This window comes from Lagenorhynchus albirostris, chromosome 6 (assembly GCF_949774975.1).
Source record: "Lagenorhynchus albirostris chromosome 6, mLagAlb1.1, whole genome shotgun sequence".
Classification (NCBI taxonomy): Eukaryota; Metazoa; Chordata; class Mammalia; order Artiodactyla; family Delphinidae; genus Lagenorhynchus; species Lagenorhynchus albirostris.
Genome location: NC_083100.1, coordinates 60,023,928 through 60,047,009, shown reverse-complemented (window position 1 = coordinate 60,047,009; position 23,082 = coordinate 60,023,928). Strand labels below are relative to the sequence as shown.

The following is a 23,082-nucleotide window of genomic DNA, read 5'->3' as shown; positions in this document are numbered from 1 at the left end:
CACATGTCACAATGCATCGACTGAAAGACCTTGTTAAAGTCCAAAAAAAAAAAAACAAGGCACTTTTCCCTAGGAAAACTGGGGGTCTGTTTGATTCTATGGTGTCATCAAATTGCTGATGGAACAACTTCTAGGGCGCTTACCAAACTGAGAAAGCCACCCTGGTTAGGAAGTCTTAAATCAACAAAGTGGTTAAGAGCCCTCCTCATCACACTTTCACATGCCTGAGAATCACCTAGGGATCTTAAGATGCAGGTGCTGCTTCAGACAGCCTGGAAAAGAGCCTGAGAGTCAACATTTCTAACGAGCTCCAGGTGCTGCAATGCCGTTGGTCCACGGATTACACGTTGGGCAGCAAGGGTCTATGGAGTCGACCTTCATTCAAGGTTCAGGTTACTTCTCTGCCACTTCCTACTTGTGTGACCTTGGGCAAGTTTACTTACCCCTAATGGTTTAATTTCCTCATCTATAAAACGGTATATGGAGTACACAGTATTATAACCTAGGAGGCCTCTAGGAAATAGACACCAATCTACTCACTTTATACAATTTCCAACCCCCTAACATCCTCAGACTTGTGGATAAAGAGCAATCAGGGCACATTTTAGTATTTGTTATATGTGAGTCTATAGCTTTCACTGGCTTGACAGGATAGATAACATTCGTTTTAGGCTACTCTTATGGGTCATGCCTTCAAGACACCTGCCCTGCTAGAAGCAAAATCCCATTACAGTGAATCCCATTACAGCGGAATGGGGAGCAATCCGCCAGTTCTGGTGGCTGACCCACAGAAGCAGTGATATGTTGGTCTGGTTATAGTGACTTCTCTAAATCAGTAACAAAACAAAAAGACTGAAGTAAGGGTCAGGCTAACTCTAAGAGCTAAGTTTTTGAATTTGACATTTCCTTTCTCAAGCAGCAACAGTTCTTCAGTTTCCCTTTGCCTGTTGCCACCACAAACAACCCAACTACTCCTGCCAGAAAACAAATGAATAAGATGCCTAAGACCATTGTGGTAGATACCTGTGGATTGGCTTGCCCAACCTCTATTCCACCCTTCTTCTAGTTAGAAGGGCTGGAAAGCTAAAAATACTTTTCCAGACTCCCTTACAGCTAGGGATTTTGCACGTGAATTAGAGTCTATGAATTATATTCCTTCATCTGAGATCTGCAAGGTGGACTCAGTGGGTGTTTCTACAGGCAGACACGGTTGTGGAGGTTCAGTGTTGAGTGTCTTCTAGCTTTAAGTATCAGAAAGGATTGACTGGTGGTGGTCTCTTTTCTGCTGTTTTTGACCGTGGATTGCAGCTACAAGTATTTGTCTTCTCCTCAATTTCCAGAAATCCCCAGATGGGTCACTGTTCTAGAAATTATCCTCAGAGGCCCAGGCTAGAGCCTACTTTAGTCTATTTTGTATACATGTAATTTCCTGAATTAATTCCCTTCATGCCAGCAATATCTAGAATGATTTCTATTTTTATGCCCTGAATTCCGACTGATATGGTCACTCACCCAAAGAAAATGGTAAAAGATCTAGGAAATTAAAAGAAAATACATAGAGGGGATGTAACTGCCTTCTTCTAGCTAATGCTGGATTCAAAATACTTTTATTGCTTTTAAGATCAACCTGATTCTCCAAGATATACGTCACATCAAGGTGAATCTTGTTTCTTTTTTCTAAATCTCCTCTAAAAGAGGGTAGAAATGTGTATGCACATTATCTGACCTAAATAATCTGGAAATGAAGGGAATAAAAATAGAGAAAAAAATCATCATTCTGTGAGAGAATGTCACATTTCATGGATTGAATGTCTCCATTAAATCGAAGTGTTTCATAAGAAAACACAATACCAGTCTGCAGAACATGGAAATAATGTGTTGTTTCTTTATCTGCCCAGCATCCCTTCAGATGAAAGAATCTGCTGTTTCCCTTTCTTCTAATTCAGTCCCTGATGTTGGATAGGTATAGGTGTGTGTGTACCACCACCTCTCCACACCTACTTCCAGTTTCCAGGGCTGGAAGCATGGCCCCAGCCTGGCCAGAGTCAATCCTAGTGTTTTTCTAGAGCAATGAGGGGTGCTCACTACTGAGCTTTTGCCCATCAGGGACTAAAGCCTGCTGCTACTCTGTCCATCTCTAAAATAATGCAGGGAGTCAGCCTTGGGAAGCTTCACAAGAAACCCAACACCAAGAATAGCAGAGCTGAAATATGGGAGGAAGAAAGAGGAAAAGAAGGGCAGGACACACTGATGCTTTGGATGTACCACTTGAGTTTTTCAGTGACTTGAGAAAAAAATGGTCTTTTATTTAAGGAAGTTTGAACTAGGTTTTCTGTACTTGAGTCTGCAAGAGTCCTGCTTAATACAAAGTAAAATCCGTCAACCCTAACGCATCTCTAGAAGGATTATCAAAAGAAGACGTGGTTATTCTGAACTTCTTTTCCTTAGATGGTTTATCCGGTGAGCTTCTCCCACCTTTCCCTTTAGCTTCAAGCACACTATACCTCCTGCTTCACGCACACACAAAATGCAAATTATTGTATAAGGATTTTCTCAATTTCCTGACTAGATTTGAGCCCTGGTCTGATTAAACACACAGTGTTCTCTCCACTAGGCTATACGGCCTCAGCATTCTCTGTTAAAATAACTGCTTCATTGGTTAGTTCCTATGCCACAGAAAGAGAAATGGCTGTAATCATGAGTAAGAGTGAGCAACTTAGCCAAGGTTACACATTAGAAAGTGGTGGAGCCTTGATTCCAGCCCAGGTCTGCCCATATCAATTCCACACATTTCTTAAACATACTGATAACGCATCCCAATCAAAGACGTGTCCCTCCTCCCATCTAAGGCAACACTTCCAGTCCTCCAGGACCCTATTCAGGCACTTAAGCTCTCCCTCTTCTTTATATCCAGCTTGCTTCATAAGTTCCTCACCTCCAGCAGTTAGACATACTCAAGACTTTCCCATTGTAAAATATATAAATAAACCAACTCCACAGTGGTCCTTCCCAATGACTGTATTTATTTACAAGTAGAGTTATTATTTATAAGTAGAGTTATCTCTACTTCCTCATCACTGTTCTTATGAAGCCACTTGTTCCAAAGCCACCACCAACTTTTTGGTTATTGAGTCTAAAGCATACTTCTCAGTTCTTATTTTACTTGACTGCTGGAGAATATTTAACAATATCGAATGCTCCCTTATTTTTGAAAGTGCTTTTTCCTTGGCTTCCACTATTGTCACGCCTTAAATATTTTTGCTGTGAGGGATTGTCTCTGCCTTCCTGTACCCTCCCCAGGTTATCTCAATTCCAATTACCAGTTGCATTAGAGACAGTTTGTCTCCTGATATTCCTCCTAGTAAGAATTTTAAAAGGTCGCCAATGACAATGCTTTCTTATCCCTTAAAATTTTATCTTAGTAACAGCTCTAGATACATTTAGACAGATTTTAATCATATTCCTTGTACATATAATAATAGGAAAAAGTAAGTGTAATAAATTAAGATTCTCCAAGAACTTCTTTATATTATAACCTTCTTTATAATATAACCTTTATTATAATATAACCTTATAACCTTTATAATATAACCTTCTTTATATTAACCTTTAGCTCAGAATAATGTCTTTTCAAAAAAATAGTGTTGTGATGCAGCATTTGTTTTTGTTTTTTTTTTTGCGGTACGCGGGCCTCTCACTGTTGTGGCCTCTCCCGTTGCGGAGCACAGGCTCCGGACGCGCAGGCTCAGCAGCCATGGCTCACGGGCCCAGCCGCTCCGCGGCACGTGGGATCTTCCCGGACCGGGGCATGAACCCATGTCCCCTGCACCGGCAGGCGGACTCTCAACCACTGCGTCACCGGGGAAGCCCTGCAGCATTTCTTAAGAGGGCGCTTCACTCTTCAGGATTTTCTTCCAGACAGCTGATACCCGGTCTGCAAGTTCTGATGATCAAAAACATAGGCAATGTCAACACCTGTTCTGATGGGAATTGTAAGACCTTATTGATTTGTGAAGTGTTAAAATGTGAAAAAAAAAAATTCTAAGTATCAGTGAAATATGGCAACTCACATTGTTCTGAAGAGGACATGGCTGTAGATCCAGGCTTTTTACAGAATCTTAAGTTATAGTTTCCTGACAGACAGTGGGGGCACCTCCACAGGCAGAACAAATGGAAAAGGACCTTTTGAAAAAGCCTTTCAGTTGCTCTCCTGAGAGTGGAGGAGGGGGCTGGACAGGACAGTGTCCAGGAAGCAAAAGACTCGCGCCTCGGCCTTAACTCTGCCTTGCCCGCGGTTATTTGCAAGTTGAGGTGATGACCATAGCCAGCTATGTGTTTTGAGGGAATCATAGCAATCATAATCCAAAGTCTCACCTAATGACTTTTTCACTGAATTACGAATGAATGAAGGCCAACAAGCTTAGGGATTTTCTGTTTTGTTTCTTGCAGTAGCAATGATTGGTTTTTTTGAGGCTCATGGTGGGAGGAGTCACATTAACATCTTTTTTTTTTGTTAGGGCCTCTGAAGGCCCTCTCAGCCTCCATACAACACACACACACACTAGCTTATTATTGTTCTAGCCTGTAGCACTCTCTGAAATAATCTTATATATTTATTCTCTGTCTCTTCCCCTTATCATGGAAGCCCCATGACAGCAGGGACCTGGATGTCTTGTACAATGCTGTATCCCAGAACTTAAACTAGCTCCTGCCCAGGACACAGCATGTCTAAAGAAACATTTACAGAATGAGTGAACCCCAGAACTAGGCAGCTAGAAACCTAAGAAGGAAAGAAATGAAAGAAATAAAGGGAAATTGGTGGTGAAACTAGAAATTTGGACGCCCTCCCCCACCAACAAAATTTTAAAGAGAACAACTTGAACTGTGCTGATGGCATATATAATTCAGACATCAGCAGACTTCTTGCCCCCAGAATTAGCTCAAATGGCAAATTCCAGTTTGTCCAGGTCCAGAGTTCTGTCAGGTCTGTAAACTCTTAGGGGTTTTCGACCTCAGAGTCCCCTTCAACCTGACTACTGCTTAGGCTCCTCAAGTGCAAATGCTGCCCCCAATTCTCATGCAAAATTCACCCCTTTCACCAATTTGCACAAAGGCACAAAAGACCCAGTCTCAACCATCTTTTTCTTTTTCTAGTGAGCTTTACCGAGGGTTCAGGGAGCGCTCTCATTGTGAAACAGCCTTTGCAAATGCCACCTCCCCTCCTCCTGAGCTCTGCAGAGTGGATTCCTCTCCTAGCTTCCTGCAGGGCTGTTCTGTTACTCGTTCCCTGGGGATCTCCCTCTCAACTCCAGCAGCATATCAAATACCTACGCCAGATAAATACGGGGATTTCTCTAAAACAAGTCCTGGTGAACAGGATGGCCTCCACATCACTGCACAGGTAATCACTTGAATGACGGTCCTTATTAAAGAAAGAAGGCAAATATAGGTAGGGAAAAATCATGCCTCAGTGAAATACCATGCATTAATCAGAGCACAACTTCTTAGGGTGTCTGATTCTGACTCACTGCCTTTGAGCTATTTATAACTATGTAAATTGTAGGTAACTGATAATGCAAATAATTCTTGCCTATATCCATGCAAATACGTTCTGTCTGGTGGAGGTGGAGGTGGAGGGTTCCGGACTCCTAAGGGGAAAAGCCAGCTTTACAGCCCTCTACAAATTCGTTTCTGTAATCCTAGTTTTTGGCTTCTCCTTTGAACTGGTTGTAATACTTTTTCTGATTCCCTCATTTAATGAATGTGTTAATTAAAATTTGGGTGTGTTCATTTTATTTTTTCAGCTTTATTGAAGTATAATTGATAAAATCATAAGATGTTAAACGTACACAATGTGATGATTTGTTCATTTTGTAGTTGCATGAAAGTCATGCTTTTCATCTTTTGTTTGAAAGTCACCTTTGTAAAGCATCAGGGTTCTGGGACAGGAAATGGTAGTGTACCCAAAGGGGAAACAGAAGAGTGTGTGAAGGGACTCTTCACAGAGGTGTGGGCAGAGTAAAGAGACAGGGATCGTGAAGCACCCCCAATTAACAGGAGAAGGAAACTGGTACCACTCTAGGGCTCACTGGGCATGGGGAGGGAGCTGTGGCCACACTTAAGAGGGATGCAAATAATGGCCCAGCAGGAAGGGGCAGGAGAATAGTCATAACTTTCCTCTTGTCCTCTGAGCCCCATGAAGCCAGAGGGTAAAGGAGACAGGGTGAACAGAGTCCAGCTTGTTTCCATGATTTTCAGTCAAATCAGTCCAACAAGAACCATAAAATCTCAGTGAATTTAGAGAATCCCGCCCAAGTCTGCTATAAAGGTTTTTATAGAGCCTTACATTACAGTTATACTTTATATGTACATAGTTAAATAACATAGCCCTTTGGTAAAAGTTCATAAAAGAGATACCATCCTTTGATCACTTTCTACCTTTGATCCCGTATCTTACAGTCTTATGCTTATATTGCTCCCTCTAAAATATTTTTACTATAGTCTTAACAACCGTCATGTTAACAGATACCTGAAAAAAATCTAATGTTCTCTCCAGTTTCTGGACCCTAAGCCTCTGACCAAGAAGTGAAAAGTTGATGTAATTTTAAATCTATTTTTATATACTCATTCTCTGTATATTGGGTGGAAGCTTGGTGAATATACTTTGGAGAAAAGAAAAGCTGGATTGGTTTCTGGGTGAAAGAACCTTGATATGATAAATCTCAAGCTTTCTGCCCGGCCTTTGTGCTTTCACACAGTTAATGTTCAGCTGAGCACCTCGACATGCTCGGGTGGAAAACAGCACAGTTGCAAATCAGGGCTGAGGAAGCTGAATAAAACTGTGCATGATAGTGTGAGAAGAATTTAGAGCTCAAGGAGTGATCTGGAAGGAAGGGGAGAAGGAGGACGGCAAAACGACTGGAGGCTGCAGCAGAATCAGAGTAGTTGAGGGACTATTTTAAGGATGGCTAATATTCCATTGTAAATTGTTTTCTACCAAATCTTTGGTAAAGTTGGCTTCATGCAAAACATGTATGTGAGTGGTTCCGATCAAACCGTAATAAGGAAATAACTTTAAAAAACCACCAGTAATGATAAAAAAAAAAATAGAGGGCATTTGAGTGTTTAGTATGTCCTGGGCATTGTGCTAACACAGATGGCTAAACTATCTATGTTACAGTCACCCCCAGTGAGACAGATATTATACCCCCTTTTTAGGTAAGGAGGCTGAGGCTCAGAGAGGTTAAGTAACTCACCCAAGGCCACATAGCCAGTTCACGAAAGAGCCAGGATTTGACACCAGAATCCAGTCTCTTTTCATAGCACCACATTGCTTCCTAATCATCCTCCCCACAGTGTCCTTAGAAAGCTGTCCTCCAGACTCTAACAGTCATTGACAAGAACCCCCTCCTCCTCTAAGGTTGCCCATTTCACAGTCAAAGGGCTGTAACCAAAGTTTTTCCATGTGTGAGTCAGATCTGTCTCCCTGCAGTTTCCACCCACAAGTCTTCCATCTGCTTCCTGGGCCACTCAGAACAAACCTAATCTTTCTTTTACAGAGCAGGCTAATATTTGAAGACAACGTGTAAAATTCTTCTACCATGTTGGACTTTGCATTATATGCTTTGTAAAAGCAGGCATATGTGAAAGGGATCCTATCTGAATTGCACATGGCTTTATTCCCAGCCACCTAGAACATGACCTGGTACCTAGGCATTCAACAAATATTCATAGAATGGATGAAGGAAGGCCACATTTGGAGGGTACAGAGTATGGCTGATGGGGCAGCAAACATATGAAAGAGATACCACCCTCTGATTACTTTCTCTACATATCTCATACTCATGTTCATACTGCTTCCTCTAAGATATTGTCACCAAAATCATAACAACCACCATTTTAACAGATACCTGAAAGAATTATTAGAGGCACCACTTTGGGAAAATATGTTTCCTGCTTCCACCCCATCCCCTCAACTGCCTACACTTGTTTCCAGGTGGTCAATGTTCTCCCTCAAGCTAAACCTGTGGGATAATGAAAGCAAGGGCAGTCAACAGATCCCTTAAACTATAACTTGCTTAATCATATGTAACCTGCCTTCACTGATCAAACCTGCCTTAACTGTTCCTACAAATTGCACACCCTTCAAGCTTCACATAGCTTAGACAATACATCACAAGACTCCTTTAACCGCCCCCTATAGGTAACACCTCTGACGTATGGATCACTATAGTAACGGTTTCAAAAGCTGTTTTTCAGGAACATGGAGCTAGTCTTGCCCAGTTCATATTGGTCGAGACTGCCAACTATTCAACTGGGCCTTCTGCAGTGTTGGATAGATGACCTTTTGACATCAGAAGGCCAAAACACTCCACCCTCAGATCACACTAACCCCTCCATTTTCTGAACAAGCATCCCATGAAAAAGCACGTAGCTCAGTTGCGCATGCGCAGAACACGGGTTACTTCACCGCCTTACCTCCATTCATCTTTCCCCAGGCCTCAGACCACCCTACTTATTTTTTTTTTTTTGTGGTACGTGGACCTCTCACCGCTGTGGCCTCTCCCGTTGCGGAGCACAGGCTCCGGACGCGCAGGCTCAGCGGCCATGGCTCACGGGCCCAGCCACTCCGCGGCATGTGGGATCTTCCCGGACCGAGGCACGAACTCGTGTCCCCTGCATCGGCAGGCGGACTGTCAACCACTGCACCACCAGGGAAGCCCCATTCTTTTTTTAAAAATAAATTTATTTATTTATTTATGGCTGCGTTGGGTCTTTGTTACTGCGTACGGGCTTTCTCTAGTTGTGGAGAGTGGGGGCTATTCTTCGTTGCGGTGCATGGGCTCGTTGCGGTGGCTTTTCTCGATGCACAGCATGGGCTCTAGGCGCACTGGCTTCGGTAGTTGTGGCTCGTGGGCTCTAGAGCACAGACTCAGTAGTTGTGGCGCACGGGCTTAGTTGCTCCGCGGCATGTGGGATCTTCCCGGACCAGGGATTGAACCCGTGACCCCTGCATTGGCAGGCGGATTCTTAACCACTGTGCCACCAGGGAAGTCCTCATCTCATTCTTTATACATATACTTTTATACAACTCAAGAACTGACCATATGGAGAAATGAATTATTCTATACCAGTAACTGCTGGATATATATACACATATATACGTATATATGTGTATCTATACATATAAACTTTTTATTGTATAATAAATTATACAATAAAATTGATAAACTACACACCCATGGAAAAGTACTTTTGTTGCATCTAGGACATTATAAAGCACTGTGGTTCGATAATATGGGGAAGTAGCAGTGGAGAGAAGGGACAGTGGTAATTTTCACTGTGATTCAGCCTTTGCAACTCTAAGGGATTGAATCAAAATTAGAAATTCTCTAGTCTTATATTACATTTAGTCTTATATTTAGAAACCTGGGAAGGATGGGGCAACCAAACTGTGACGCTAAGAGGACAGAGAGAAGGGCAATCGGAGTGGAGGGAGCCTTTTTTAATACACTGCTGCCCAGGCCGAGAATGCCTGTAGATAACGCTTCAAGTTGGGCTGCCAATTCTCTTCTCCTGGGACGGCGGTCGTTGTGCTATTATTTAGGGCCACACTCTGCAGTGATCACCATTCGTACTTTTGTCCCACTGTTTGGCAACGGTCTGCTCCTGAAACTCGTTGGGTTTCAGTTTCCTCCCCTGTAAAATATTGGGCTTGCATCACAGAGGAGGGTTTCTGGATCACGCTCACAGCAGGACACCGTGGCGCCTGGAAGCGGAGCCCTTGAGCCAGGCCCCGCCCTTGAGCCTTTCGTCTGAGGCTGGAAGGGCGGGGGAAGCAGGAAGGTGGGTTTTGTTCCCAAAGGGCGTGGGAGGGCGCACTAAACAGCGCCGGGCCTCCAGGCCCGCCCTGCCGCTCTCCGGGCCCCGCCCCGCAGCGCGTGGGGCCGGACTCTGACCCGGGGGCGGCCCGACGCGCGCTCCCCGCCTCCTCCCCCCCAGGGCCCCGCCCAGCGGCGCGGGAGGGGCCGGGCTCCGGCGAAGGGGGCGGTGGCCGCGGCGGTGACAGCGGCTCCCCGCCCCCGAGGCCGCCACGTCCCTCACGTACCACCCGGACGAGCCGCGGAGCGGCGACCTGGCGCCGGGGGCTCCGGCTCCTCCGGCGGGGCTCAGCATGAGGCTGGCGCGGCTGCTGCGCGGAGCCGCCTCGGCCGGTCCGGGCCCCGGGCTGCGCGCCGCCCGCCCCAACGTCAGCCGCAGCCTCACCTCGGACTCGGGCTCCGGCCCGGCGCCCGAACGCGGCGTTCCGGGCCAAGTGGACTTCTACGCGCGCTTCTCACCGTCCCCGCTCTCCATGAAGCAGTTCCTGGACTTCGGTGAGTGCGGCCCGGACCTCGGGCCTTCCTGCGCAGCCCCAGACGGGAGCTGCGGCCGCTGACCCCGGCCGGGCCCGGCCCGCGCGGACGCCCTCTTGTTTTCTGAGCGCCCCACTCAACGTCTCTCCCCGGGCGCCTTAGGCGCCTCCTTCCTTTCTCGCGGATGGATCTTTCTGCTCAGGTGCAGGGGCAGGCGAGATAACTGGAAGCGTGTGGGTTTTTTTTTTTTGCCGTGTATTGTTGAAAAACAAACCCGGGGCCGAGGGCGGAATGACCCGTCGCTTTTCAGCGCCCGTGTGCACCTCCGCGCTCGCAGCCTGGCCGTTTCGGAAGAGCGCAGCTCCGGTGGGAAGCGAGTGTGCTGACACCTCCGGGAGTCGCGTTGGGATTCTGCAGAGTGCTGATAAATGCTTAGTTTTGCATATGATGATTGCATAAAAGTGGCGTGCTGATAGGAGAAGCAGGTTATAACTGGCCCAGTGTTTCAGAGAATGTTTTCCTTGCCACTGGCTTAGGAGTTTCCACCAATGTCACATTCATTTCGTCAACAACAAACTCTGGAGCACGTGTAAAGTGCGTGAGTACAATATGATGTGGGGTTTGTTTACCAAAGTGACTATCGACTTTCGCCTTTCTCGGATGGGTGCTTCCTGGTTTTCTCTAGAAAGGCTGCAGAGGAATTTCAAAGTCAGGCATTTAACTTTGCCTTCTCATATGGGGGCGCTAAGGGGAAACGGGGGAAACTAATAAAGTCAAAACTTTGAGTAGGCAAAGTTATCTTCTGCATTTTGAGTGCTGTTTGGTCACTAACGGATCACTAGTGGCTTGAAAGATACCACCATGGTATCTTTTGGTATCTTGAACTTGTGGTTTACAGTGGCAATTTTGTTTGGCTCGGAGCTCTTGGTTTTTGTTTTTACTTTAAAATGACTCTAGTGTGATTAAGGGGTGAATTTGGCCTTGTTCCCAAGTATGCCATTAAACTTTCACAGGAAAATGTTTTAATACAATAATTCCTGCTATTGACAATCTAGTTTTTGCTAAGGATGTCTCTTGCTAAAACAGCAAGATTAAATCAGTGAGTTTAAAATGCATTACTGAAATAACAGGGCTTTTTAGTTTAACTTTAAATGAAACTGCTTGCCAAAGGAGATTCTACAGCTGTTCTGCTTAGCAAAGGAGATAGGAGTGGAGGAGGAAGCAGGTTGCTTTCCAGGAATCAAACAATTGAATAGGACCTGCTGGGGGAGAAGCTTGAAGATGGTTGCTGAACAGGCATTGGTATTTTTTGCTTTCTGTTGCCTGAAAGACTCTTCTACATTTACTCTTTGCTTATGGCAATTAGTATAGTAGTTCTGCGTGGAATCAATGCATCTTCCTGTGAACATGTCAGAATTTCCACTGTTTCTTAGAGAGGTTCTTCTCATAAACCTAGAGTTAAGAAACAGATTTTTTTAATGATAGCAACAACAGGTTATATAGGATAGGTTTTTGCAGGTCCTACGTTAATTAGACCCTGTGACTTGCTTAGGCTTGCTTAGGTCGTCTTAGTTCTAAGATGGGAGATGTGAGTAATGGAGATAAGAAACTATCCTCATTGCTGCTGTACAGTGTGGTTGGAAGGGTGGGAGTTGGAAGGTCATTCAGGCTATCTTGTCTCTTGCCTCCTCTTCCTTGCCCTGTCATGTGGTGATGCTTACCACTTGCCAAATAACTCCCTCTGTGTTTCTCCCTGCCTTATGGCCTTCACTCACTGCTGTTCCCACTGTTTGGTTTCAGGATCTGTGAATGCTTGTGAAAAGACCTCATTTATGTTTCTGCGGCAAGAGTTGCCTGTGAGATTGGCAAATATAATGAAAGAAATAAGTCTTCTTCCAGATAATCTTCTCAGGACACCATCAGTTCAATTGGTGCAAAGCTGGTAAGATTGCCTGTCTTGAGTCTGCAATTTCCATAGAGTTGTAGACTTTACCCGAAGTTAAAGCAAATACTTTTTTACTCTTCAGTGGAATCTTAAGGTAGTGGCAGCATTCCTCCTCCTTTGTTTGGATGTATCTGGGTTTATACCCTGAATCCTGGACTGTACTACTTTTTGGTTTTGAAAAAAACAATCAGAACTGCACAGAAATACAAACACTATATTTCAGATTTGTGTTATTAAATCTGCAGGGATGTTATTTTATAATGTAATAAAAATATCTACTGTATGTTGACAGTTAGGGATTTATGTACATTACCTTTAATCCCTTCAATAACCCTGCCCAGTAGGCATGATTACCTCCATTTTATAGATGAGAAAACTGAGGCACCTACAGATTAAGTCCTTTGCCCAAGGCAGCACCAGTCGTGGTGGAGCTGGGAGTCAAACTCAGATTTGTTTGTTTCTACTGCCCCATGCTGTGGTCAGATTAATAAAATGTATTAAAGGGTGTAAATATTTTTTATAAACTGAATTTATTTTAGTGAAGTATATTTTTATAAATCACAAAAGTTAAAATCTTTATTCTACCATTTAAAGACAATTAGAAGTTATTAGAATTGTGTAGAAACTATGATCTCTCCTTTAAAAAATGACAGTAGAGGTATTAAAAGTGTGCACACATGTGTGGCCACCTGTGTACAGCCTTTCTTGTTAATGCTATTACAAGTGTTATTCTCTTAAGCACTATAGATTTCAAACAAAAGAGTTTGCCAGATTTCAGTCTTAAATGGAAAAAATTGAGCTGCAAGACATTTCCCAATTATGATTTGTGGAGATCCTAGCTTTCCTGCTGTAGGCATTATAGTTTTGGGAGAAGCTGATCTAATGTCACTTTTTTAAAATCAGTGAAAGAAGTATGACTGCTACATAAACGATAATTAGATGCCATGTAGTCCAAGAATGTAACAGTTAGAAATGTGGTTTAAGTAAGAGGAACTCTGATGGAAGGGGACATACAATTTTCTATGGAGGCTTATTCCTGTTTTGTTTTGTTTTGTTTTGAATTCATTAAAAATAGAATATGCTGCATTTTGAAATCTTATCTGTGCCTAACACATTGTAAGTGTTGTAAATTTGATGCCAAAACTCGGCCTCTGTGCACTGGTGCCGAATCAAATCTTGAAGACAAGAGTTTTGGGAGAAGTAGGAAAGAATAGCTTATTGCTTTGCCAGGCAAAGCGGGACACAGCGGGCTCATGCCCTGAAAAACTGTGTCCCAACACAGGGAGATTTGGTGATTATAGCAGTGGTTCAAGGGCAGGGTTTGCTGATAAGGATGAGGGTGTGCAGGGCCTGCAGTCCTTTCATCTGGCCTCAGGTGGTCTCCTGATGAGCTTCCTGAGGTTATCGAACTGTGACCTTCTCTGGATTAAAGAATGCTAACATATTCCATTTGTTGGGGGTTTTAGTTCTGTAAAAAAGCTCAAAGATATTGTTATGTATCTCCCTTGAGGTGGAACCAGGACCTGCCCCAAGGCTGCACTGTTGTTTCTTGGCTGCTCCTGCCTTGTCTCTGCATCCCCTCCCTTCCCTGATTACCAACTGTTTGGACCTGCCCTTTGGAACTCAGGGAAGGTTGTGGAGGCTGGAGTCTATTCCCTACAAACAAGAAACAGGGGACATGGAAAGGCTTCCATGCCCAGGAGCCCCACAGGGTCCTGCTTGGTTTCAGTATCTCTTGAATAAAGAGCGTAATTGTTCTTGCCAATAAAGAGAAAAGTAAGTGTTAAGTCATAACAGTAGACATCAGAATCACTTGACTTTGGAATGTGTTGGCATGCAGTAAGGCATATTGCTTGTCAGAAACAACTTTCCAAACCAACATGTGGATTTACAGATTTTTAAAACACTTTCATTGCCCCTGGGTGCCTGCTAAGTTATGGCAGTTTTAGATGCAGCCAAAGCAGACCTTACACTACTGATGGTCATTGAATGGTAGGTGTTTTGGCTCTGGCGCTGCACTACCACTGTGCTCCTCAGCATGACCTTCAGAGAGTCATTTGGCTTCCCTCATTTTGCTCCTTTACCAGGTGATTTGCTCCCTTGAATTGTTTGGTAAATTAAAAACCTGCATTTTCATGACTTTTGTGTTTTTGTTCAGTTGTTTAAAAGAACCACGTGTTAGATTGTAAACTTTCAATAAACATCTGTTGACTGGACACAAACATCTAAAATTAAGTTTTTAAAGCAGAGGCATTTAAGTTAGACTCTTAGACCAAGGTAGGCTGGCATCCACATTTTACTGAGACTGAGACAAGTTAAGTCATTTGCCCAATATCATATGGCTATTGGTGACAGACTCAGTTCTCATAAGTCAGTATTTATACTGTAAGGTACAGTGGTAATTTTAAGAAATTTAAAAACTATCTTAGAGTATAGAACTTTAAAAAAAAAAGTAGGAAATCTTAAAATTCTTAAATCAAATTTAACCTAAGCTTTTAGGAGAAAACATGTACCTTCTTCTAATTATTGTCAGGCACTTTGCTTGAATGTGAATGGGTATAAAAATCCTACTTCAACCATAATTTGTTAAAAATTAATTAAAAATTAAGAAATGTTAAAAATGCCTTTTGAACATTTTCACAATATTAAAGTTTCAAAATGTAAAAGAACAGCTTTACTAGGGGTTGATTTGCATTTTAGGTATATCCAGAGTCTTCAGGAGCTTCTTGATTTTAAGGACAAAAGTGCTGAAGATGCTAAAACTATTTATGAGTAAGTACACAGTTTTGACCCTATTCTGAACACAATTTTTATACTGTTTGAACATCATATAAAAAATGTAAAGGTATTGAGCTTATACCTGCTGTTGGGTCACTTTAGGAAAATTGATTAACTTTTAGTTTCCCACTACTCTAGAACATATGGTGGTATATGTGTCTATAGCAGCCCATACAGGCCAATCAGGTAACATAAGTTCGTAAATTGGGCTGGGCATAAGAAAATCTTCATGTTCCTCTTAACTCTAGTGTAAAGAAAGATACAATTCAAATGGGATGACCAATATGGAAATGTAGATGTGGCCTCAGTACCACTTGGATGATAGGGGGCTGGTGAGGACTCTTGACCTGGAGAGTGTATGCTTCTAAAGGACAGCCATCTCAGCTCCGCTGATCATTGCTGAGCAGAAACACTGCCCAGATCATCTGATCTGTGTGTGTGTGTGTGTGTGTGTGTGTGTGTAAGAAAAACTGCAAGTCTAGTTTTTTTTAAAGTAAAATCTCTTAATTTTGAAAGATTGGAAACTAATTAAATTTTTAACAGACACTGAAGGCCTACAAAAACTTGTCTATGGGTCTCTAGTTTATGACCAGTGGTCTGTGAGACAGTGTAAGTAATGTGACCTGTTTAATAATCAACATACCAGGACTAATAAGCCCCATAGTCTCCTAAGGCAAGTTACCTGCTTATTCCAGTGAATGTTGCTCAGAACTTAAAGACTACCTCTTTTGTTGTCCTTCGAGTGCATTACACATTTTTTATTTACTGTCTTTAAAGGTGATAGCAACATTTCACTTTTTAAACCTGATTTTGGTCTGAAAATAACATCAGGAATTTACTCTGTGTCTAGGTATGCAGCATAGTTTACACAGATGATGTCATTTAATCTTTAAAATAACTCTACTGAGGTAATACTATCTGTGCACAAAGAGGTTAAGTAACATAAGATAGCATTAAGGTCACAGAGATAGCAAATGGATTTGGACCCACTCAGTCTTACTTAAAAGTAAACATTATGCTGTAGAACCTTCTGGGAAAAGTTATTCAGAGCTGAATTTTAAAAACTAAGGTGAGCAGCCAGGCAGAATACTGCAGGTTTTGGTTTTGACAAGATAGAGAGACGTGAAATAAATGATTAAGGAGTGACTAGAAATGATGAGTTGATTGTTGTTTTTGAGGAGTTTTGTTGTTTGTATTTTGGATTAACAGTTTGGCTTCGAAACTAATTACAAGCTAGGAATTCCAAAAATGTTTTGAGTAGTGAGAGCATCATTGGAATAGGTTAATAGCATTCAAGATGATGACTTTGAATGAGAAAGCACTCATTCGGAAGTGTAAATTCTTACGGGTATATTACAAGATGGATTTTGTTACTTCATAACTAAGACTTCTTTCCTCTTTTATTTAGTTCTTTAAATTAACCATGCAATAATGTCTTCCGAATGATAGAAATGGGAAGACTGGATGGCTTGATGATTTTTCTTTGAACACAACATTTACCTTTTCTTCTCCCATTTTTTTTTAAACTCATTGGATGAATGGACTTAGAATTCTTTTCTACTTTTCTAAGTGGCCCTTTCTCTTTTTGAACCTGGGGAATAGTTCCAAAACAGACAGCCTTTATTGGCTCATTCATCTTCATTCCTTACAGAGCATGTGTTCCCTAGAAGCAAGTGCTCTGTCTTCCCTTATGCTGAATGTCCCTGGATCCATCCTCATAGCAAGTGCTCAGATAATCTTAGTTAATAATGGTTAAAGAAAACCCTTCACATTTGTAGGATTGTGTTTTGTGGCCGTGTTACTTTTAGGAGTTCCAAGAAAATAATTACATCTCACAAGTTCTATTTTGGAATTTCTTAACATCTCCATAGACGTGGTATATTTTATCATCTGAAATATATTTAAATAAGTGTAAGAAAACATGCACCGATGCTTCTTTTACTGAATTAGGGCTTCCTTGCCTAGTATTATTGAGTAAACTTAGATTTTAGTATCCCATTCACTTGCCAAAATATTTGGCTGTTTTAACAGACGGGTTTGTTTAGCTTTACAGATACTGTGATACGGATCAGGAACCGACACAATGACGTGATTCCCACGATGGCTCAGGGTGTGATTGAATACAAGGAGAGCTTCGGGGTGGATCCTGTCACCAGCCAGAACGTTCAGTACTTTTTGGATCGTTTCTACATGAGTCGCATTTCAATTAGAATGTTACTCAATCAGCACTGTAAGTGTCTGCAAGTCAAGAGAAGAAGCTAAATAAGATGTGTTGGTATATTTTAAATTTATTTAGAAAACTTCCTTTTAGGGAGAACATTTAATTTTACTTTTTCACGTATTAAGAAAAGCAAATAGACTGCCGTACAAAGGAGCTTTTTTTAAATTGAGTTTTTATGTTTAACATTATGTAAAATACTATGTTTATGTTTAAGGAAAATACTTGTTCTACTGTTTGCTACCCATTAGAGAAACAGTATTCAAATCTGGACAGGGGCATTAGGTATTTTAGCTTATTTTATTTGTTTTTTATTTTTTGATAGCTTTATTATTTGGTGGAAAAGGCAAAGGAAGCCTGTCTCATCGAAAACACATTGGAAGCATAAATCCAAACTGCAATGTGGTTGAAGTTATTAAAGGTAAGTACCTTTCTCCTTTCAGAAAAAATGAAAAAATCAAAATTGAGTATTATTTTTCTTGCTATTAAAATAATTATTTATATTATGAGATAAAATGTTAGGAGGGAACGTATGGGTTTGAATATAACTTTATAATGCTAACTGTGCACTATGAATAGGACGAATGTTTTGTTGATACAGTGTTTTGTTAGAGTGTGGTGATATTATGAGGCTATCTGTTGACTTCAAAATATTTCCTCCTCCCCTCTTTCTAATTCCCTATATTGGAGCCATAATTCGTAATAGTTTGGTTTGCATCTTTCCACACTTTTTTGTGTTTGTACCATCTATACTCGCACACATACATAACTGTTGGTCTTATATTGTTTGTTGTTTTTGGAAAATGGGGTACTTTGTGTATATTTTTCTACAAGTTTACAGACATTGTACCATGTGCAGTACATATGGATATACACCAGGTTATTGAATGGCCGTTACGGATGTATCAGAATGTATTAATCCATCTCCTATTGATGCCTATTTCGGTTGTTTTAAATTTTCTATCGCCAACAGTACTGCAGTGGACATCCTTAGATATGTGCTGACTTTTGCTAGTATTTTAGAAGGCAAGATTCCTAGAATCAAAAATATTTAAAGTGCATTTCAAATTTTGATACCTCCAAAAACGTATCAATGAATGAGAGTGGCTATTCCCTAAACCCTTACAACTCTAAATTTTTGTTATCTGTATTGTAAATAGTTTCTTCAGCCTTCTGGTTTTCTTTTTACTTTGTTTATGGTGTCTTTTCCCATACAGATATTTTAATTTTTTGTGATCGTATCTGTCATTTTTTCCTTTCTGGCCTTTAGGCTTTGTCATGTCGTACTTAAAAAAGACCTTCCCCAAACTAAGATTATTAAAGTATATTTTTTTCTATAGAAAGTTTTAAAATTTCTTTTGTCTATATACTATTGCCATCTTAATGCATGAAACAGAAGTAAATTTATTTAATGACTTTTTTGTTTTGATTCACACTAGATGGCTATGAAAATGCTAGGCGTCTGTGTGATTTGTATTATATTAACTCTCCCGAACTAGAACTTGAAGAACTAAATGGTAAGCCTGATGCCTTTTCCTTAATGATTAGTGTTATGATTACCAGAGAAGGAATGATAAGAATTTAGATTTGTTTTAATTAAAAGAACTTTTCATCAACTTCTTCATTGGATATGAAAACTGAGGGAGAGCAAATCATGTTAAAAATATATGTATTTATGTGTGTGTACATATATATATATTTTTTAATTTAGTTGGATCCTTTCTGAAAGACATTTTGGCTTTTTCTTCCCCGTTTTCCTTATTTTTAATTGATAATATTGATTCTTTGCTTATTTTTGATTTTCTGGTTAGTCATAGAAAAAAGTGATGCTGAGAAAATTACATCTGACTTTTATATGTGCTTCAGTAATGTATGGTTTACCCTTTAAGATTTCTATTTCCTGAGTTGTAAACCATTTTTTATTGTTGAGGAAGTAAAAAGACTGGAGATGTAAAAGAGGAAAGAAGGATGCTCATCTATATGAGAATCTGATTATTTCTGATGGTCTTCTTTTCACCCTGACTAGTGCCTTTTGGACACAAAAGGTTTAGATGCCTTGGAAGGAGATTGATGAGTCTCCCTGTTTTTCCTTGAGGTAGGGTAGTTTGATAGAGGGACAAACATTTCCTAAGTTAAAATCACCCTTTAAGAAGAATGAAATTAAATAGGCTTTACTGAGTTGTATTCTGGACCTTAGAGTGGGAGGGCAGTGGAGGAAGTTGCCCCATTGAAAATAGAATTGCCTGGTTTTCTAAAGCCATATGGTACCATTCAGTAAATAAGAACCACAATGCACAAGTGATAGTTTGGGAACCTGAACTGCTGTGGGCAGTTTCCAGATGTACTGTCCATGTTTCCAAGGGACAGTATTCAGTGGGGAGTCCAGTTTATTGGCTGAATTAGAATTCTAAGGTATGGAGACTCTTACTCCTTTACTAAAAGTTCTGCTTTACTTATTATCTGCCCTCTACCCCCAGCTGGGCTCCTATTAAATGTTTGAATGTAGAATTAGTAGTCCTTGATAAATTGATGCTAGCTCAAAGTTTTTATTCAGATCTATATCCATTGAAGTGCCTAAAATAAAACAAAACGTTCCACCTGGGTGAAACAATTAAAAAATGGCTTTTTAAAGAAATAGTGTATTTATGTGGGTTGGACCAAGTAGACTTTAACACTTCTTTTTGGAAGGTAAAATTCCGACCTTAAGGCTGAGTGTCTTAAACAGACTCACCGTTGTAGACAAGAATGGGAAGATGGGTTGGTAGATCATTATGCAGGATTGCAAGAGTGAGTGCAGGACTCTTGTTGTCACAGTCAGTTATAAATTTGTGTGAGCATTGGGTTCAAACACTGATTCAGTGAAGAACTGGTGTGGCCCTTCTCCCCCAAATAGTACTATCCTCCACAGTAAATGTTTTCTTTTCATCACTACACAATATATTCTTTAAAATGCTCTAAGCACATCTCTCTGTACTTTCATATTTTTCTCTTCTGCTCTGTAGCAAAATCACCAGGACAGCCAATACAAGTGGTTTATGTACCATCCCATCTCTATCACATGGTGTTTGAACTTTTCAAGGTTTGTAAAATAGTATTACGTCACCTTTATCAGTCCTTTTCTAAGGTTAGGAATCTGCTTTGAAAGTTTAAATACTGTACCGCATTTTCCTCAGTTTCATTAAAAGATACCCTTTCATGTTCGGTGTCATGTCACATCACTGGACATCAGCTGTTTGTCAACACTCACGGGCCCCTCAGTTTAGTGGTAAGCTCAGACCTGGGACTCAGAAAGACCTGGATTTGAATTCCAATTCTGCCACGTAATATGTGTGTGACCTTGGGCAAGTCACTCAACCTTTCTGAGCCTCAGTTTACTCCTCTGTAAAACAAGGATAATACTATCTAGGTTACTATGAAGAGAATAACATACTAAATTCTAATACAATGGCAGCACACTGTAGGTGCTCAATAAAGTTTTATTTATATTTTTACAAAACAAAATATTTAGAAGAATGATTCTCAACTTTCACCTCTAAAGGACCAGTCCCACTGTTATATGCATTTTTTTTGAGAAAGTCATTTATATTGATTTACAGGGCTTCTCCTGTTATTTTTGCTCTTTACAGCAAAATTTGAAAACTAAATACAATTATGCTAATAATATTGAGAGTACGTTTTTTCTCATCAACACACCAATGACACTTGCTGGTAGACAGGAAAGTGAATGATGAGGAGTGGTACGGGTCCATGTGGCTGAAAATTACACCCCAGATCAAGCCTGTAGTCTCTCTCAGTGTGGTTACCATGTCTTCAGCCAAGAGCCTGTGGAAGAGAGAAGAGGTGGCTTTCAGCCTGATCATGAAAAAGAAAAATACAGTGAAACAGAAAAACTGGTTGACTGTCTTAGAATAGCGAAGATTGAAGAATGTTCTTGGTTCTAAGACAGCAAGAACGTATCGAATATCTTACAAAAATCTTTCTACCAAAGTGGTTAAATGAATAAACAATTGGCACTTCAAGGATTAACTTTTTTCCTTGAAATTGCAGTCACATAAAGATCTTGTTCCCCATGATGCTTTATAAAAGAAATATTAAAAAAATTATTAAAAAAATATTAAAAAAAAGAAATATTACCATATTATGTAACAGATTTTATATTATGTCAGTGATAATGGCTTCTGTCTGAAACCTGATCTTAAATGGCCTTTGGTAGAGATGACAGAATCTCCTCCTCAGGGGACTCAATCCTGATTGGTGCTCCAGGGCCACACACTCTTATTTCCAAGTTCAGTCCTGTCTTTTGCCTTTTAAACTGTATCTAGTCTTAGCAGTTCCTACTCCAATGCTACATGTCATCACGTAGTGCTTATGATATGTTGGCACTGTGTACCCTGTATCCTCTAGAAATTGGTCAAAACAGTTTTACAGTGTAAATATCCCAGTTTCAAACTAGTGGTAACTTGGATTCATTTCTACATCATAATAAGACTTGCTATTGATACTAAATGAAAAAATTGTTTTTTCTTAAAGCAATTTATGACAATTTAAATAGTTCCTTAAAATGGAGATGAAACTGTTTTCAAAAAACGAGGTTTGCCCATTACCAAATTATAAAAATATTTGGATAGAATTTTCTGCTTTCATGTAAAACTAATTAAAAGTGTCGAGAAGTCTGGTTTTGGAAAATATGCAGAATTTAGTTGGGGTCTTTAAATCTAAATATCTACCAAGTCCTTCAAAACTGACTATTTTTTTAAAGTAATTCTTTAAATATGGTTATAAGAATTATGATTCTCTGGCATATTTCCACTGAATTAAATTTTTAGAAAAATTTCAAGTAGTGCATATGTACTTGAAAATTGTAATTAGTTTCTCTCTTTAAAGTTGCATTTTTAATGTAACCCTTATGTATTTCAGAATGCAATGAGAGCAACAATGGAGCATCATGCCAACAAAGGTGTTTACCCGCCTATTCAAGTCCATGTCACGCTGGGTAATGAGGATTTGACTGTGAAGGTAAATGCTGTTCTTTGTTTATTTTTTTAAATTGATGTACAGGCATGCACATATTTTCTAGAAGACAATTTATTCTTAGGAGAAAGAAATTCTGTAACTAATTGATAATAAGCACATTACTTCATTTATCTGGCAGGTTATGGAATATTCCCTTGAGTGTATTTCTGTTCTGGTCCTTCATCCAGATGATTCAAGTTAAAGTAAATCCTGGAGACAGACAGCTTAGCAGGATCATGAATGTCCACTTTGGTATCTACTTTGATAAGTAAAATCTAAAATATTTGGGTATTTGTAGTGTTATGTAGATAGTACATAATTTTTCATTTTTAAACAATGCTTTTTAATCTACTTTTGTTTCATTTGATTTTCATAGCAAATTTTAGTTAGGAGCAAAGGTAATTTTATTCTCAATTTTACAGATATGAAACTAGACACAGTGATTAGTTCATTATTAGATGGCCAATAAATGACACAGGACATGAAATCAGTCTTTTGACCCGAGTGCCAGGCCTTCTCTACTACATTTTTCAGATAGTCCAGTTTCTTAGAGTATGATGATGTTTCTCTCTTTAAAATAGTCATTTTAAATCTTGTATTAAATTAATAAATGGAGAGCATATAAAAATCATATATGTCAGGTCCTTGCCGTTTGTAGGTCACTACTCAGAGATAGTCTTTTAGTTGCTTCTTCTGGTATTTAGCTAGTTTAAAGTAGTATTCTAATATTGCTGTTTCTGAAATTAGAAAATTTTAAATAGCTAACATCAGCT

At 40.3% G+C, this 23,082-nt stretch overlaps 1 protein-coding gene and 1 long non-coding RNA gene across 3 annotated transcripts in view; one reads left to right on the top strand and one right to left on the bottom strand.

The window, feature by feature from the left end:
• The window catches only part of LOC132522299 (uncharacterized), a 55,843-nt gene extending 44,979 nt beyond the window's left edge, over positions 1-10,864 (bottom strand). For both annotated transcript variants that reach the window (XR_009541155.1, XR_009541154.1), the window contains exon 1: positions 10,267-10,864. This is a non-coding gene — a long non-coding RNA (uncharacterized LOC132522299). The remainder of the gene's footprint in view (positions 1-10,266) is intronic.
• The window catches only part of PDK1 (pyruvate dehydrogenase kinase 1), a 33,756-nt gene continuing 20,726 nt past the window's right edge, over positions 10,053-23,082 (top strand). Inside the window, exons 1-8 of the mRNA XM_060152637.1 lie at positions 10,053-10,376; positions 12,156-12,297; positions 15,001-15,072; positions 17,124-17,308; positions 17,622-17,717; positions 18,736-18,813; positions 20,299-20,375; positions 22,214-22,312. Coding sequence (XP_060008620.1) covers positions 10,175-10,376; positions 12,156-12,297; positions 15,001-15,072; positions 17,124-17,308; positions 17,622-17,717; positions 18,736-18,813; positions 20,299-20,375; positions 22,214-22,312 — 951 coding nt within the window. The 5' untranslated portion in view covers positions 10,053-10,174. The remainder of the gene's footprint in view (positions 10,377-12,155; positions 12,298-15,000; positions 15,073-17,123; positions 17,309-17,621; positions 17,718-18,735; positions 18,814-20,298; positions 20,376-22,213; positions 22,313-23,082) is intronic.